The 15389-nt window shown below is 38.7% G+C and overlaps 1 protein-coding gene and 1 long non-coding RNA gene across 2 annotated transcripts in view; one reads left to right on the forward strand and one right to left on the reverse strand.

Moving 5' to 3' along the window:
- The window catches only part of LOC128882170 (uncharacterized), a 24795-nt gene extending 9509 nt beyond the window's left edge, over positions 1-15286 (forward strand). The window contains exons 6-27 of the mRNA XM_054133744.1: positions 1396-1560; positions 1711-1896; positions 1979-2155; positions 2229-2394; positions 2497-2605; positions 2660-2786; positions 3591-3651; positions 3743-3852; positions 3923-4107; positions 4183-4398; positions 4489-4642; positions 4717-4937; positions 8569-8678; positions 9237-9427; positions 9517-9966; positions 10038-10289; positions 10365-10463; positions 10559-10713; positions 10850-11045; positions 11146-11294; positions 11369-11527; positions 13881-15286. Coding sequence (XP_053989719.1) covers positions 1396-1560; positions 1711-1896; positions 1979-2155; positions 2229-2394; positions 2497-2605; positions 2660-2786; positions 3591-3651; positions 3743-3852; positions 3923-4107; positions 4183-4398; positions 4489-4642; positions 4717-4937; positions 8569-8678; positions 9237-9427; positions 9517-9966; positions 10038-10289; positions 10365-10463; positions 10559-10713; positions 10850-11045; positions 11146-11294; positions 11369-11527; positions 13881-14001 — 3759 coding nt within the window. The 3' untranslated portion in view covers positions 14002-15286. The remainder of the gene's footprint in view (positions 1-1395; positions 1561-1710; positions 1897-1978; positions 2156-2228; positions 2395-2496; positions 2606-2659; positions 2787-3590; positions 3652-3742; positions 3853-3922; positions 4108-4182; positions 4399-4488; positions 4643-4716; positions 4938-8568; positions 8679-9236; positions 9428-9516; positions 9967-10037; positions 10290-10364; positions 10464-10558; positions 10714-10849; positions 11046-11145; positions 11295-11368; positions 11528-13880) is intronic.
- LOC128882184 (uncharacterized) lies at positions 7-1832 on the reverse strand. The gene is made up of 3 exons (XR_008458307.1): positions 1701-1832; positions 1352-1599; positions 7-1192 (listed from the first exon to the last, which is right to left on the reverse strand). It is a non-coding gene; the product is annotated as an uncharacterized LOC128882184 (long non-coding RNA).
- Positions 15287-15389: the final 103 nt, after the last annotated feature.

A 15389-nucleotide genomic window follows, 5' to 3' on the forward strand; every position in this document is an offset into this window, starting at 1 on the left:
TTCTATACCGACTAAACAGCTACTCTGATTGTGAGTAAAGCGTGAGTGTACCATACCGACTGAATAGTCAGTGTAATTGCGAGTAAAGCATGAGTTTCCATACCGACTGAACAGCTACTCTGATTGCGAGTAAAGCTTATTTTCATCTTACCGACTGAATAACATCAGTTGAGTAAAGCTTATTCACCTGACCAACAACGTGTTGAGTGGTCGAATCCTCCCCTGCCTGTGTCGCAGACACTATAACAGGCAAGTCACTTAATGTCATACTTTGAACCTGCAACATGTTCTTTGCTGAGAAACGTATGTCAACGTGACGTTTTAATTTCTCGTTATCATTAATGTTCTTCATTTGCGGAATTTTTCAGGGACCACCCCTTGCCTGACGGTGTTTTTATTGCGTCGACTGATTAAGTAGATTGATCACACTTCCAGAAGACATTTTCCCCGATGTTCGTATCCTCGTGGCAGTGAAACGGCGACGATTTGAATAATGCATGCCGCGTCTCGCTTTCCACGTGGCCCCGAGACGCTGAAACAGTCCCCGTTCGCGATTAGTATGAATATTCCGCTGATGAAAAACGAGAGAGATTTCCCTATGGAACATTATGCACCGAAGTCGCGGAGGCGAAACGCGTGCCGCCCGCGGGTAGCAAGAAAATAATTAGGAACGCGTTGCGTGCCACGTCGGTCCACTAAATCGCCGTTTCGATGTATATGCAAATCCATTGCGATTCCAGCGTCGTTTGAACCTCGCGAGGCGTCTTCGAACCAGTCCTAATATCCGTGTTTTGCATTTCGTAATCGTTTCGAATGTACGCGAAGACACGAGAGGAACGAAGTTTGTACTTAATAACGTCTCATTAACGTCTTGGGTATGACGTACTTGAAGTAATTGGTACTTTCTTGTAATTGGTGTGTCTTCTTCGGGGGTAATTATTTATAAAGTATCTTGTAGTAGAATGCAAAATATTGCGAAGCCATGGTAGATCTTTTTATTCTGTTGACTCTTGAGGAAGTTCCTCCACGAGTTCTTTGGAACTATGAAAAGTCGATAGTATCGATCACTTCCGTGTAAATAGAGCCGAATCGGAAAGCAAATGCAGATGTTACCGGTAGATTGTATTCAGACTTGCTGCGACGATCGATAACATTCGCTTCTCGACTCCTGATTCTTGTCGAATGACATCGCCTGCAAATGTTTTTATAAACGTATCTTGGACTAAAAGGTGCAATAATCTTTAAAATAAAAATCATAAAATAAAAAACCGCTAAATGTATCTCATAAGCAACCAAAATGACATTAAGGCGATCCAAGTTGATGAAATTTAGTAAATTCTTGTGGTCGTACCTTCCCCTTAACTTTCAATTAATCGTAATTTGATCTCGTTTCAGGAAGACTGGCGTGCTCGTGTCAGAGGCTTTGAGAGGGTAGCATCGGCTTTACGAACGTCTTCAGCACTGATCGCGATAGAGCCGCGATTAGGATCTCTTTTGCATGCAGTGTTGGGCAATGAAAAGAGCTGTCGAGTCGCTGCTGCCGGCCTTGCAGTGGCAAAGGTACATTTGCGACTCGTAAATTTTCGCCTCCAGATCGATCTAAATGTTAAGTCTATTGTTCTTATTCGCTACAGTCACAAAAAATGGTAAACTTCTACTCTAGATCTTTATCTAGATTGCTTTAATTACTTGGTATTTACCTCATATTAGGTGGTCGTAGCTGGTGTAAGCGAGGAAGCTCTGAAGAAGAGGCTGCCACAGTTAGCCTGGGGTTTAGCGAGGCAAGGTGGTCCGAGTGCTGCTCAGCTAGCCAGGATCGCGATGCTCAGGCTCAGACCTGCTCTTCTCTTGGAGCAGCTTCTGCAGCCGCAATGTTTGAACGCCAGAAACGCAAAGGTGACATCTGTTTAACAATATGTGTAATTTATAATTATTTTCTAGTGCCATCCTAATAGTGTCTGTATTAAACTCTTCTCAGATCAGAGAAAACACCCTGCAGCTGTTGATCTTTTCCTTGATAACATTTCCAAGCACGGAATTCAAAGTGGACGCCGTGGCTAATAAAGTAGCCAAGATGGTCAGAGATCGACGTCGCAGGGTGCGACAAGCTGCACTTGATACTCTGGCTGTTCTGGCGCAGATCTACGAATCCGAGGTACTTGAGCACTGCTCGAAACAACTGTAGAATCAAGATTTCTCTTCAGAGCAATTATTAGCGATGCTTGCAGGAAGTATTAGCCGCTGGAAAACGCGCTTCGGAAGGGCACCACGACGGAGAGGCAATGATCTCTGCTATTAGAGCACGCCTCGCACGGAAGTCCTTGCCTCTGGTTTCCGCCGATGGCCTTGTCATGTATGGCCTACAAATTTCACCTACCGTGCAAATAGCCACAGGTAAATTACTTTTTTTCACTCTGACGATAGACTGCGGCAATAAGCTGTATTTAATTTCCTCCCGTGCTACCTTCTATTGATGGCTTGATTAAATTCTTTCAGGCCCTGACGTCGATTGGATCGTGGCAGGAAGTGGCTCCGTTTCCCCTGGCATTGGTCGTACCAAAGGACAAATTATATCCACGAGGTCAGAAAAGGAGAAACTTGCAAGGTAATAACTTGGATCATAAAGGTTTACGCACAATATCGTATTAAATCTTTCTAGGAATGAACATGGCAACTACAATGAAAATCGGTGGATCGACAGGCCAAATTTTGTTGCTCTTGGAGTGGGTATGCGTTCTAAGACGGATCACCCTGTGGTTTGGCAGATAGTTCCAACGCAAAGTCAGGTATGATTGTTATGAAATACTAATTTTAACTTCCATTACATGACTCCAGACTACTTCAATCATTCTCAATGCGAACAGTACCTGGCTGCCGAGCCAAATCAATAACTTCGGTATGTGCATTACCGTTGCGTTGAATGCAAATGGTAATTAACAATTTTGACGAGGCCATTATCGAAATGCAAGTCTGCGAGCTTAAGTTCGGTTCGAAATTTTATCGCGTGTCACGAGGTCAGCAATGTTCGCGTGGTACAACAGTATTATATAGAAGCAGTTTTAATCCACAAATCATGGTTGTAACTCATCGCTTAGATTTACACAATTTGAATAAACAGTTGCACGCTGGATAAGCGGCAATATTTCAAATGTCTATCATTGCACAAATCATAATCGTATACAAACGACTTGCTGACAAATAATAAAGTAACAAGGCGTTTTTCAGACTATAAATTATAAGCTTTCAACGATTAATCGTTTGGCTCGTCGACAAATTTCAAGTCAGTATGTCGAAAACGTTCGTTTCGTTTCTTGTTTTTTCTCTTTTGTAGTTCTTTACGAGATCGGATAAACGGTATGATAAAATTCTTTGAAAGGGATATTTTTACTTTTTGGTCTAATAAATGTGTTAATGATAATTAACACCTTGGTTAATATTCAATTGACATTATGTCTCGCTTGAATTTGAAACATTTATTAGAATTATTTGAGGTTAGAAGGTCTCACACTGTCCTGTTACAAATTGTCATAAACGTAATAAAATTTAACTGTATATTTAAGTGATATAAACGCAGTGTGTATCGCTTCTAGGACCTCCAATGCGAAGATGAAGCAAACCTACGAGCGTCTCGAGGCGTGAACACTGACATCCGTAATAATCATTGTAGTTTTTAACTTTTAGCGGTCATATTGCAGGCATGGCGGTAGTAGGATGGGAAATGCAAAATATTGTTACATTTTAGGGGACGGCGCCAGCTCCAATTCGAACGCGAAGAATCAAGCGAGACTTCCGGCTTCCACAAAAGAATCTACAAATTATAGAAATATCGTTGACGATAATTTTGAAAGAAGAGTAAGTTTCACTTTTCTTCTGAAATTATCATAGGTCATAATAATCTCTATTAACGTAGCGCACATTTTAGGAAATTAACAATAAAACAGAATCTAGGATACCTGTGTTATTCACTCGCGATCGAGGATCAAAAGTCGTCGATTACAACCTGGATAAATCTACTAATTTTGAATTAATCGCCTCTCAGTCGAGGAGAAGATTAAAAGACGCTGCGGAGACCACCGCGCACATGAGTTCTCAAGAAGAAAACGGCAGGTACTAATCGTTAGTAACAGGTATACATAAAGACATCGAAATATATATAATATGATTAATGATATATGTTCACAGAGGAACCCTGTTCCGAAGAAAAAAGAATCAAGAGAACAGTACTAGCACGCAAGAGTCAGATGTTATCCCCAGAGTTCATCCGAAATTTTTGGAGAAAGATAGGTATCAAAAGAAGCCTGACGTCGGGTTAAGATACGGTCGCTCAAGCTCTATTGAACGTAATCAACCATCTTTGCCGAGGAACGTTAAGCAACAGACGTTTGTTATGCATGACATGTGGGTATAAACTTCACTTGTAAAAATACATTTTTAATACCCAATTCAATAATTTAATACAAATTTAAAATTTCTCTCCGTTTTTCCTAGGTACAACACGAGTACTCGTAGAGAGGGGCGGTTTACCGATGAGAACTCTTTCCGACCATTGCGGACAGCTCCTACACCATTGACGCATACCTACAATAAGATAGATTTTACACAAAGAGGAGGCGAGATTGACGATACAAACATGTTATCAAGAGTAAGTATTTACAGTATTTAATTAATACAAATATTAATACAAAGTAATTTTGACAATTATGTATTACATTGCAGGCAAGGTTCTACCGCAGGACGAAGGACGCAGCCGCACAAAAAATGAACAATGTCGAGTTGATTTCATCTGACGCTCAGGCAAATGATCATTTTCCTGAGATATGCCCTGACACTCCTTACAGAAGAAGGCTACGATCGTTGTCTCCGTCGCAACTATATCATCGCCAACAATTTGCTAGAATGGCTGCCAACGAAGTACACGCAGCGTCCATGTATGATATGTAAGTAACAATTTATTCTTTCATATATTCTTTAGTAGAGATTTTTAATGTAATAATACTTGTTCGACGATGAAAAGTGCGTATTCGTACATAAGACTCGCCGTCTGGCTTTCTCTTATCTGCCATCTCATAAAATCGATCGTACCCAAAAATAAACCTAAGTGGAATAGTATATACATATTGATCAATATAGAGAATAATTTTTAGGATATTCGTGCGTTGATAGAAAAACTGGCGTACATTCGTAGAAAGAAATGGATAAAGTAGAAACCGTGGGGAATGTGTAATAAATTTTTATCTGCGGCAGGCGACGCGGTACATTCTTATGGGGGTACTATCGTCGCGGTGGTGCGATACTTCATTGATTTTCAAGTCGGTTTGTCTCGTTAGTCTATATCTCAGAAAATTATTCTCCTATTTTCGTACATGTGTACAACAAATTCTTCCTCGTTCCAACGCCATGGCAGTGTTTTGCGTTTTTTACAACTTTTTAACAGCAGATCTAGATACGCGACAAATGTAAGACTCTGCAATTTCGCCGTGCGAATCGATACTACGCAGAAAAATACTTAACAGCTGTTCTGGGAACATGACGGCTGAGTAAGGACGCGTTTTCACAATTATTGGCGGATTACATCGCATTTGCTTAACCAATTTCTTGAAACCACTTTTACATGGGACGTGACTCACAACTGTGCCCAATGAATTGTCCTAATCTTGTTCTATCCTTGAATATTTCGACGTAGAACCGCAAAGATTCGAAGCGATCGGTTAGGATTACGCACGAGAGACCGTTTAACGAGGCAGTCGTATGGAATAAATAAACGGGCTAAATAAATAGTGTGTCGAGACATTCTAGATCTCGTTTCTCATTCTTTGATTTATGAACGTCGCGTGAGAAGTAATGCAAGAATAAAACGGCAATCACATCTTGCCTGTAGACTAAACACGGTAGCGAATACTAACCACATAATAATTGAAGCTCATTACCGGGATGGCTAGAAAATTCCTACGGACATTGTGTCTCGGCGTAGAATTTGCATGGCTGCCAAGTTGGATTTATAAGGCATCCGCATGTCACAAATGTTATACACTTCGTGGACATTTTCATTTTGCTATACTGTATATTGTTACCGAGCAATGAAACAATATAAACCCGAAGGGGGATCATAGTACCACCTTTGATGATAAAAGGACAACATCGGAAGGTGTTCGTATACCTGTCAGATATCTCTACGAAGTAAAACATACAGACAGAGAAATACCAGTAGTCAATAGCACCTTGTCATTTTCACCTGGAACGCACACACCTACGTAAGTTTCCACCCTGGTGCTCGAGGAGAGGGGTGGCAAAGGTACGGTCAGTGTATAGCCATTCGATAAGGTATCGCGTGGTTACAGGTGAAATGGTAGAAGGGAAAAGAGAGAAAAGCTAGGGGGAGGGGACGCGGTTTACCTGGAAGGGGCAGCGGTCAGCGTCGGGACGCTCGACGTCTACGCGGGGCACAGTCGTGCGTACCTCGTCACCTGTCGCGTCGTCGCAAATTGCACTTGCTTCCGTTTCTCCCCCTTCCCCCTTTTTCGATTTTCTGCTTTCACGGAAATTGTGGAAAGTGATCATCGAGGAACTTGGGATACATTTCTTTTTTTTATTTAAACTAATTCTTGTCTAACTGAGAGTGTCGTGCGTCGGCGACAACTGTCCAGAATTGAATTATTCGTCACTGGGAGAATTAATTTATGTTTCGTGTGGCACAGAATCGCTGCGAACCCTAGCACGGTATTCCATCGCGTTTAAATCACTTTGGAAGTATGTTTAAGAATGGTCTCCTGAACACTGCGTTTGAAACTTTGTTATTTTGTTCTTTTCAAGTTTAAAAATTTTACCAATACGTTCTATTTTCTTTCGCGTAGCGAAAACAAATTGGTACTCGTCAATTTTGTGTGGTAAAATTAAGTTAATATTGCGTGTTTCGTATATTTTTATTATAATTCTCTTCAATTCGTCCCCTGTAACTTAAATATAGCTTCGACTTTTAAAAGAAGACGTAGGAAGAAGGAAGTACTTGTAAGTCGTTCCATTTGTCAGTATGGATTTCAATGAATAATCAAACTTCACCGCTACAAACTACAGTATTAGCGACTAAAGAAGTACGTAGAAAATTGCTACTTTGTTCAGAAATGTCGTAAAGTTTCACAACACGTATGTATAGAGATTATTGATATGTTGGCAGCGTACCATTGCATCTCTTCCGAACAAGAAACGTATTAGTTTCAATCATTTTAATCGAACGAATTTTTAAGAACGTATCGATATCTACCGATAGTAAATTTTAGATCCTCGATTATGAAAATATATTCAAATTGGAAAATTTGGGAACCTCTGTTATCCGAGTTACAGTTATCCTTCAGATATAACAGGTTGTTAATCGATCATTCGTTAACCCCTGGAAGTTCGAGCCAGAAATTTCATTTACATACGTCTAGACACTTGAAATTTACTGCCTCGAAGTTTCCTCGATTTCTCTTCGGTGATCGTAGAATTCGAGGGAAACACGGAGTCATTTTTTTTTATCATTTTTTCAAGATATTTTCTTTTCCCAACGATAAAATTAAATAATCAGCCGGTGTTTTATAAAATAAAACAAGTGACATGCTGCAAAATGATAAAAGACAGTCGTCGGAAGCGTACGATACAATAGGATTCCATTAGCCGCGACAAAAGTGAACGTTGAAGAATGAAACGACCCAGTAACGTGGAAATAACGCTGGCGAACAGTGTAAACGGTACCAGCCAGTCGAAATCGAAGAGGTAGGATCGCGATTGATGAGGGAACATCGGTGAAAATGATCTTCAAGTATTGCGCGTGGCCTGACGAGACCAAGGAGAGCGACAAGGTCACAGTCTTCAAGAATGGAGACTCGAACACGCCAGAAAAGGATCAGAATTTCAATGAAAAGTCTGCAAAGTCCAGGAGGAAGGAGTACAAAATCGCTGACACGGTTCTTCGTTATTGTCCTTGCGCGTTTAGGTGCAGACAATCGGTGGACGTCGCTAAAGAGGAGGAAGATTCGATTTCAACGATCGTTACCACCGCCCACACGACGCCCGTGATTCCTTTGACGTTGAGCACCAGCAACGACACTATGTACGTTTCCAGGTTCATGGAAAATTTACTATAGAAAATGTATGGTACAGAGTAGAAATAAAGAGGTAACTGCAATAAACGAGAAATGAATTGTTAATGTACGAAGCAAGGGGGTACCATTTAAATATACGAGTCACGATGCAACTGTGCGCAGACTATTGTATGCAGTGTATTTTAATCGAGGACTTTAGTAAATCAGATTTGTAATACTTACTGCGAGAAATAGGCGAGTTCGTAACACTTTTGTCCTCGACATTCATCAGCGCTATATATTATGCATGAAAGGGAGTTCTATATGCGCGGGACATGTATTGTGCAATGTACAGTTAGTTGGTATGATTTTATTTTATGTGTGACCCTCATGCGATATTAAGGGGGGTGACTCCCAAAAGCCGATTTTAATTTTGTTGGCACTTTTTTTCAAAGCTCAAGCGTTTACAAATGCTTACTCTTTATACCTGATTATTCGACTTGTGTTTCAGAGACAAAGTGGTGAACGAGGAAGAGTATAACGAAAAGAACAAACATCATTATTTAACGAACGAAGACTACGGAGTGCACACGTTGGATGCCATTGAAACACGTTTCGAAGGTATTTTAAATTAATTGTGTCGTGATTATCACCTTATAGTACGTTTTCTTATGCGTGACAAAAGCATGAAATTCAGCCTCGACAGTGATTTCTCGAAGGACGAATAAACCCTGTCTAGTCTCGATTGATTTTTATGTAACTTCTGTTTGAGTCGGTTGTCTTATAGACACGATCTATACGATGTACAGCGACGAATTATGGGAGAGTTCATCCAGCAGAGTTTTGATCGTTAAAGCGATAGAAAATGAGCTGCGAGACTAGCCAAGTGCGATCGAAAGTACACGAACTGGAGCGAGAGGTTCTTAACCTCGGACGACGAGTAAACCTTTAGACCCAACATGGGGAAGGAATCAATATTTTGCCTGTAACATTTAAGCAACACTCGAACGAGCTGTATTCGAACACCTTGCTTTCTATAATAGTTATATATTACATGTTCCATTGATTAAATTTACCATAAGCAAAATTTACCATAAGCAAAATTTATAATAATTTAGTTTGTAGAAAACATCATTCCAGTAATTGGAGTTTATCGAATCAAATTATTCTACTTTTCAGCGGATGATCAGGAACTGTCGTCGTCGGATGCGTTGGAAAATAATTGCGAGCAAGATACTGGACAAGACACTCACGACACCCAAGATGACAGCGAGAGTAGATCATCCAGCCCCGAAAGAAATATAGACGCTGCGTTTGACATTATTACTGGCCAGTCGAGTTCTCCTGATCAAGACACAGTCGACTTCGTTGTGAGTTCTCTCGGTGCAAGGACTTTCAAGCTAATAAACATTCCAAACAAATATCTCACCTATATAATACAACAAAAATGCATTTGCAGATCGCGTTGGGTGAGAAAATTGATGCCACAATTGAGCCACCGATCGGGTCAATCGAAGACGACGTTTCCAAAAACTGGAGCAGCGAGGAGGAAGCAAAATCGAGGATCCAGAGTCGCGTGTCAACCAGGAACTCTCTATGCTCGCAATGTTGCGAGCATCAGAACGACAGCGAATCAAGTGCTTCCGACGAAGTCGAAGGAACGGATGGAAGGACAAGCGCGGGAAGAAGATCTATAGTATCCGTTTTAACGAATGAACGGGCATTGACAAGCGAAAATTTGCAAACGTCTGCTGAAGATCTGGCCTCAGACTTTCAAGAAGTGCTAGGTTCACCATCGAGAAGATCCAGCAGTCCTAAGAAATCGAGTCGATCGTCAAGCCAGAATTCCAACGATTTTGGAGCGTTGAAATCACCTAGGCGTAATTCCTGCATCAGTTCGCATAAATTGGTTAGTAGACAAAAGCCTCACGTATCTCATTCTCAAGGACTATAATCAGCCAAATGTTTAACTCCTTATAGAGTTTCGATTTGGAAAATAAAGAATCCGCAGATTCAAGCGAAGAGGGAGTGGTTTCGCCTATACCACAGTGCGAAGATGATTTCCTCGAACCGATAGAACCGATTAAGTCCCGTAGAGGATCCAAAAATGTGGAATCACCGACGATCATTATTGCATCCAGGCCTCACTCCACCGAGGCTCTCAACTACATTGAAAATCATCTAGAGACCGCTGTTCCGTTAATCGAAAATGATGATAATAATGCCTGCAGAGTACGTAATTGTAATCAAATCAATTAAATTTTGAAAAGAAATGAAATGCATGTTCTACTTGTCTTTCCATTCCAGTTCATTAATGACTCTAACGGGAGTAATACATTGGACGATGGACAAAGTCGGGATAGCTCCAGCGAAACGAACACGGAGCCAGGAATTTTAAAGATTGAAGTATGAGATCATTCTTTGTATTACTTTATTATTTTTTCGTTGATTTTCTAGCTTGTAAAGTTTCTAATTCTAAGTACCCATACGTTTGTGTTCAGACTGAACCTATGGAATCGGCCAAAATGTCCAAACGAATGACGTCGAAAGTTCCTCGCATGATGAGACGATACCGAAGCAAAGGAAATTTAGTAAAACTGGAAAAAACGAAGCCGATTGTGCAACAGTGTTTTTCTCAGCTGGAGAGTAAAGAATGGTAAATCATTGGAATCTAATTTGTATCATAACCCTTAACATCGAACGTGAAACATGATTGATTTGGCGTAAAGTATCCCACATTTAAGAAATATAATCATTAATCAATTGAACCCCGACTTATTTCATCGTTTCAGGGAAATTACCATGAAAGGTTTGAAAGCATTGTCCCAGATTACAAAGCAAGAGCCGGAGTCCTTGGACGTCAGCACCACAGCGACGATTAATCGGCTCTTAGGTCGACAAATAAAAAGTCTTCGGTCACAGGTGGCGCGTGCTGCATGTCTGGCCGCTAGCGATATCTTTACTTCGCAAATCCGTGGCATAGATCAGGTGATTACCCATACATTTTCATGCAATTAATTTATTTAATCTACGCAGAAGTCCCACTTCTATGACATTTCGATGATACGAGGACTTATGTTGTCAACAGGATTTCGATGACATAGCTGGACCATTGCTTCATAGGACAGCCGACACCAATCGATTTCTTCGGGCAGATAGCAATGCGGCCCTTGATCGCATGATCGAACACCTTCCGCCACATAAAACGATTGGTGTGATTGTCCAGCGAGGAGCTAGGTAACGCAGCGTACATTCAGAAAATGACAGAAAAAAAATCTTTAAATCATAATTAATTCCTTTTCTTTATGTAGTCATCAAAATGCTATCGTGAGGGCAGCGACCGCCAGGCTATTGGCCTCTATAGTCCAGCAGATCGGACCAGAACACACCATGATGTTGCCAAAAGATGTAAGGGACAAGTTACTCAACACGGGCGCGAGATTGTTGATCGATGGGAATCTGGATGCTAGGTAAATGTATCATATTGATACAAGTCACTAATAATATACCATTTTACAACCCTATGTGTACTTCACTTTGTAAGAGAAAATATATAAAAGATATTGTATAAAGTAAAACGAGTAAAACTACATGTAAAAGGCAACGTAATGTAACAGAACACGATGTATCAGGGCTACTATAGTACAATACGGCCCTGACTAGAACATAACATACCAATGGGCGTCTGATCACGTGAGGATCATGCGGGGCAGTACTGTTTACATCCCCTCTATCTTTAACGCATTCGACACCGGTGACTCAGCAGATGAGTCACGCAACATCTCACTCGTTTAGCCCCTGACGCAGTATGTGGGTCATGTATAGAGATCGGTAGTAGTGGTCAGTTCTCAGAGAGCAATGGGAACATTTATACTGTTGTAAAATACAGTGCAGACTAAGGTGAATAAAAAGGTAGAACTGCTATTGGTTTGAAGATCAAATAAAGGATGGATAAACCAGGACCGTCGATGTGTCAAATTGTATACAGTGATGAAAGCGAAGACTCTGTATTGGAAAATGACACAAAAAGGCAAAAAGTCTCTGTTACTGTATACGACAGTGACGATATTGAAATCAATTGGCATGAAAATAGATATAAAAATTACTTAGAAACAGACGATGAAGACGGTGAACTAATCTCTGAAGAAATAGATGTAAGTGAGAGCAGTATCGAATCAGAGAGCATAGAAGTAAATGAATTTCTTGAAGACAGTACGGATGATAGAGAATGGATGCTTCAGGATAAGTTGAAAACATTTGTTTTCAAACAAAATACTGGTTTGAAATATTCACCTAATGGATTGGATCCTATTAATTTCTTTGAATTGTTGTTTGATACAAACTTCTTTTTGAATACTGTCATAGAAACAAATAAATATGGGAAGACTAGGGGAGGTGATCAATGGAAAGAATTAACAGTGCGAGAATTAAAAATATTTCTAGGTCTACTATTACATATGGGTACAATTAAATGTCCGAAATTACAAAACTATTGGAGTACTCAGAGACTGTTTAATTTCACTTGTTTCTCCCAACATATGAGCAGGAACAGATTTCAAGAAATATTACGTTCTTTGCATTTCTCTTCGGATAATAGACCCAATAATTGTATGAATAAAATAGAACCAATTATTGATTATTTCAATGAAAAAATGAAACAACTCTACTATCCGCAAAAAGAACTAATAATACATGAGACACTAGTTCCTTGGAGAGGCAGATTAGATAATATTTCTCGAAAGATGCATAATTGTATCAAATTATATGTTTTAACAGAGGGTTCAGGAATAACTCTTCGAATTAAGACATATAAAGGAAACAATGATGATACAAATGGAACAAAATATGCAGCAAGAATAGTTGGTTATTTATTAGAAGATTTTCTATACAAAGGACATTCTGTTTATATGGATGATTTTTTTACCAGTTTTGAATTAGCCAAACAACTGCTTGATGCCCAAACGTATTGCACAGGCACTTTACGAAACTTCCGAAAGGGAAATAATATAAATGTTGTTAATAAAAAGCTTGTAGAAGGGGAAATGATATCTCGTCACAAAAATAATATCATGATGAGTAAATTTCGAAATAAAAGAGAAGTTTTGTTTATCTCGAGTGAATTTGTAGCAGACTTTATAGAGTTGGAAAATAAAAGAAAAAAGAAATATAAAGAGCCCTTAGCATTACACAAATATAATACATTTATGGAAAATATCGACAAAAAAGACCAATTGTTGTCTTATTACACTTGCATCAGAAATACATTTGAACGGAATATTAAATTATGGATAAATATTGTAGAAACGTTATTGTTAAATTCTTTTTTCCTATATTCAAAATACTCGTCTTCTAAAAAGAAGATACACTTTTTCGATTATCGCTTGAACATTATTAATGCTTTCTTATATAGCAACAATCAAGAAAATATACCTCTTGCTTTAATACAACACGAACATCTACCTGAAATGCTTTCTAGAGATGAACAAAATAGAATAAAACGAAAGAGATGTAGACAGTGTTTTGCTAATGGATCGCGAAAAAACACTAATTATTTTTGCAGTGGCTGTATGGATAATCCAGGTTTATGTTTAGGGGAATGTTTCAAGGAATACCATAAACGTTTATTATGATGTTTCACATTTTTTATTTATTACTTTTAAATCATTTCTTTTGTAATTAAAATTTGTTACTATATGTGTATATCTATATTTTTGTATAATTATCTCGTATTTTTAATGCACTCATTAGGATACAATAAAAATATTAATGTTTATATTTATCATATACTTTACTTTTCTTTTTTTCTGTACTCTAATTCCACAGAAACCACACGAAAGGAATGTTTAGATGTCTCATGGTCTACGAAGGATTTCACAAAGCGTTGACAGACGCGGTCCCGGAAACGACATTGAGGCACATCGAGAAGACCTTGAAGACCCTTTAATTTAACCAATCGTTGCGTCAATGACGATCGAATGATCGATAAACCCCAAATAGTTTCAGACTTGTATTGTCGTTTCATCACTTTGAACCTTTGATGGGATCTTTGCGCAAGGAGAGAAATTTTAGATACGCATTTTTCCACGCTCGCTGATATTTCTCTCAATGCGCGCATCTACAATTTCTTCCCTGAATTTAATCAGCCATGGAAGAGAAGAGAAAATACAGTCGACTAGATCATCCATCTAGTCGACTGATATCCGTCCGTAAAGTTTTGATACTCCAATGTACGTTCGTACATTTCTTTTTTATACCGTCTAACAAGCAGCATACACGTCCGTCACGTTTGAACGAAAGCTTATTTACATAACGTGGGGTTTATGAAGAAATTAATTGAGAAGAACTTTAATACCAGGTTTCCCCGAAATTTGACATTATGTAAATAAACCTTCCTCCGTTACGCAGTACAGGCATTGCTCTGAAGACATAGCGAATGTAGTGAAAGTAGAATGTGTAAAGACAGACGTTTTAAATATAAAAAAAAGAGAAATTCAATTGCCCGAAATTTATATATGATTTATTGTGATTTAATGTAAACTTTGTTGCAGACGCGACACTTGTACTTGGAGTCTTAGTGCCTTGTTTTGTAAAGGTTTTATTATTGTTGAGAACAAATTTATACAGAGTTGTTTAACAAAGGTTTACGCCTTTATTTTACGCCTTTTCGCGAATAGGTACTCGTCTTTATATATAACTGTTAATGAAATAAAATGTGATATGCGTAAAGAAATGATTAAGTTTTATTGAACAATTACTTATAAGTTGTATGAAATGATCTCAATAAATTTTCTTTTTTTCTTTACTTCACCAACTCTTTCGCAAGGAGTTGCAGGAAGAACATTATAATTGATTTTCCTCGAAGAAAGGAATACATTGCTGATGGCAATGACTTCTTTTCAAAGAGCTTAAAAATCGCTATAATTTTAATGAAGTACATACGACACTATTTCGATGTAAATACATAACTAACTATGTACAAATTGATCAAACAACGTTGGAGTTGCTCAGTATATGTGAAATCGATCCAACTCTATCATTTATCAACTGAAGAGATAACAAAGTGAATCATGAAATTGATTGTCCCTCGTCGTAGTGCAATAAATTATTTACAATGTTTGTATTTATACATACGTATTTAATTATGAATGCGTCACGTATACGTGTAATACTAATTTATCGAACAAAATTATATACCATTAAATAATAAAATTAATATTGTACTCCGACTATATATTTCACCAAATGAAGTCTTTCTTTGCTTTTTTTTTTGTTTTTTAAACAACAGAAGTATCGAACCGAGGTGATTTTCACGTTTTGGTATCATTATTTATA

This window comes from Hylaeus volcanicus, unplaced genomic scaffold (assembly GCF_026283585.1).
Source record: "Hylaeus volcanicus isolate JK05 unplaced genomic scaffold, UHH_iyHylVolc1.0_haploid 12258___fragment_2___debris, whole genome shotgun sequence".
NCBI classification, from domain to species: domain Eukaryota; kingdom Metazoa; phylum Arthropoda; class Insecta; order Hymenoptera; family Colletidae; genus Hylaeus; species Hylaeus volcanicus.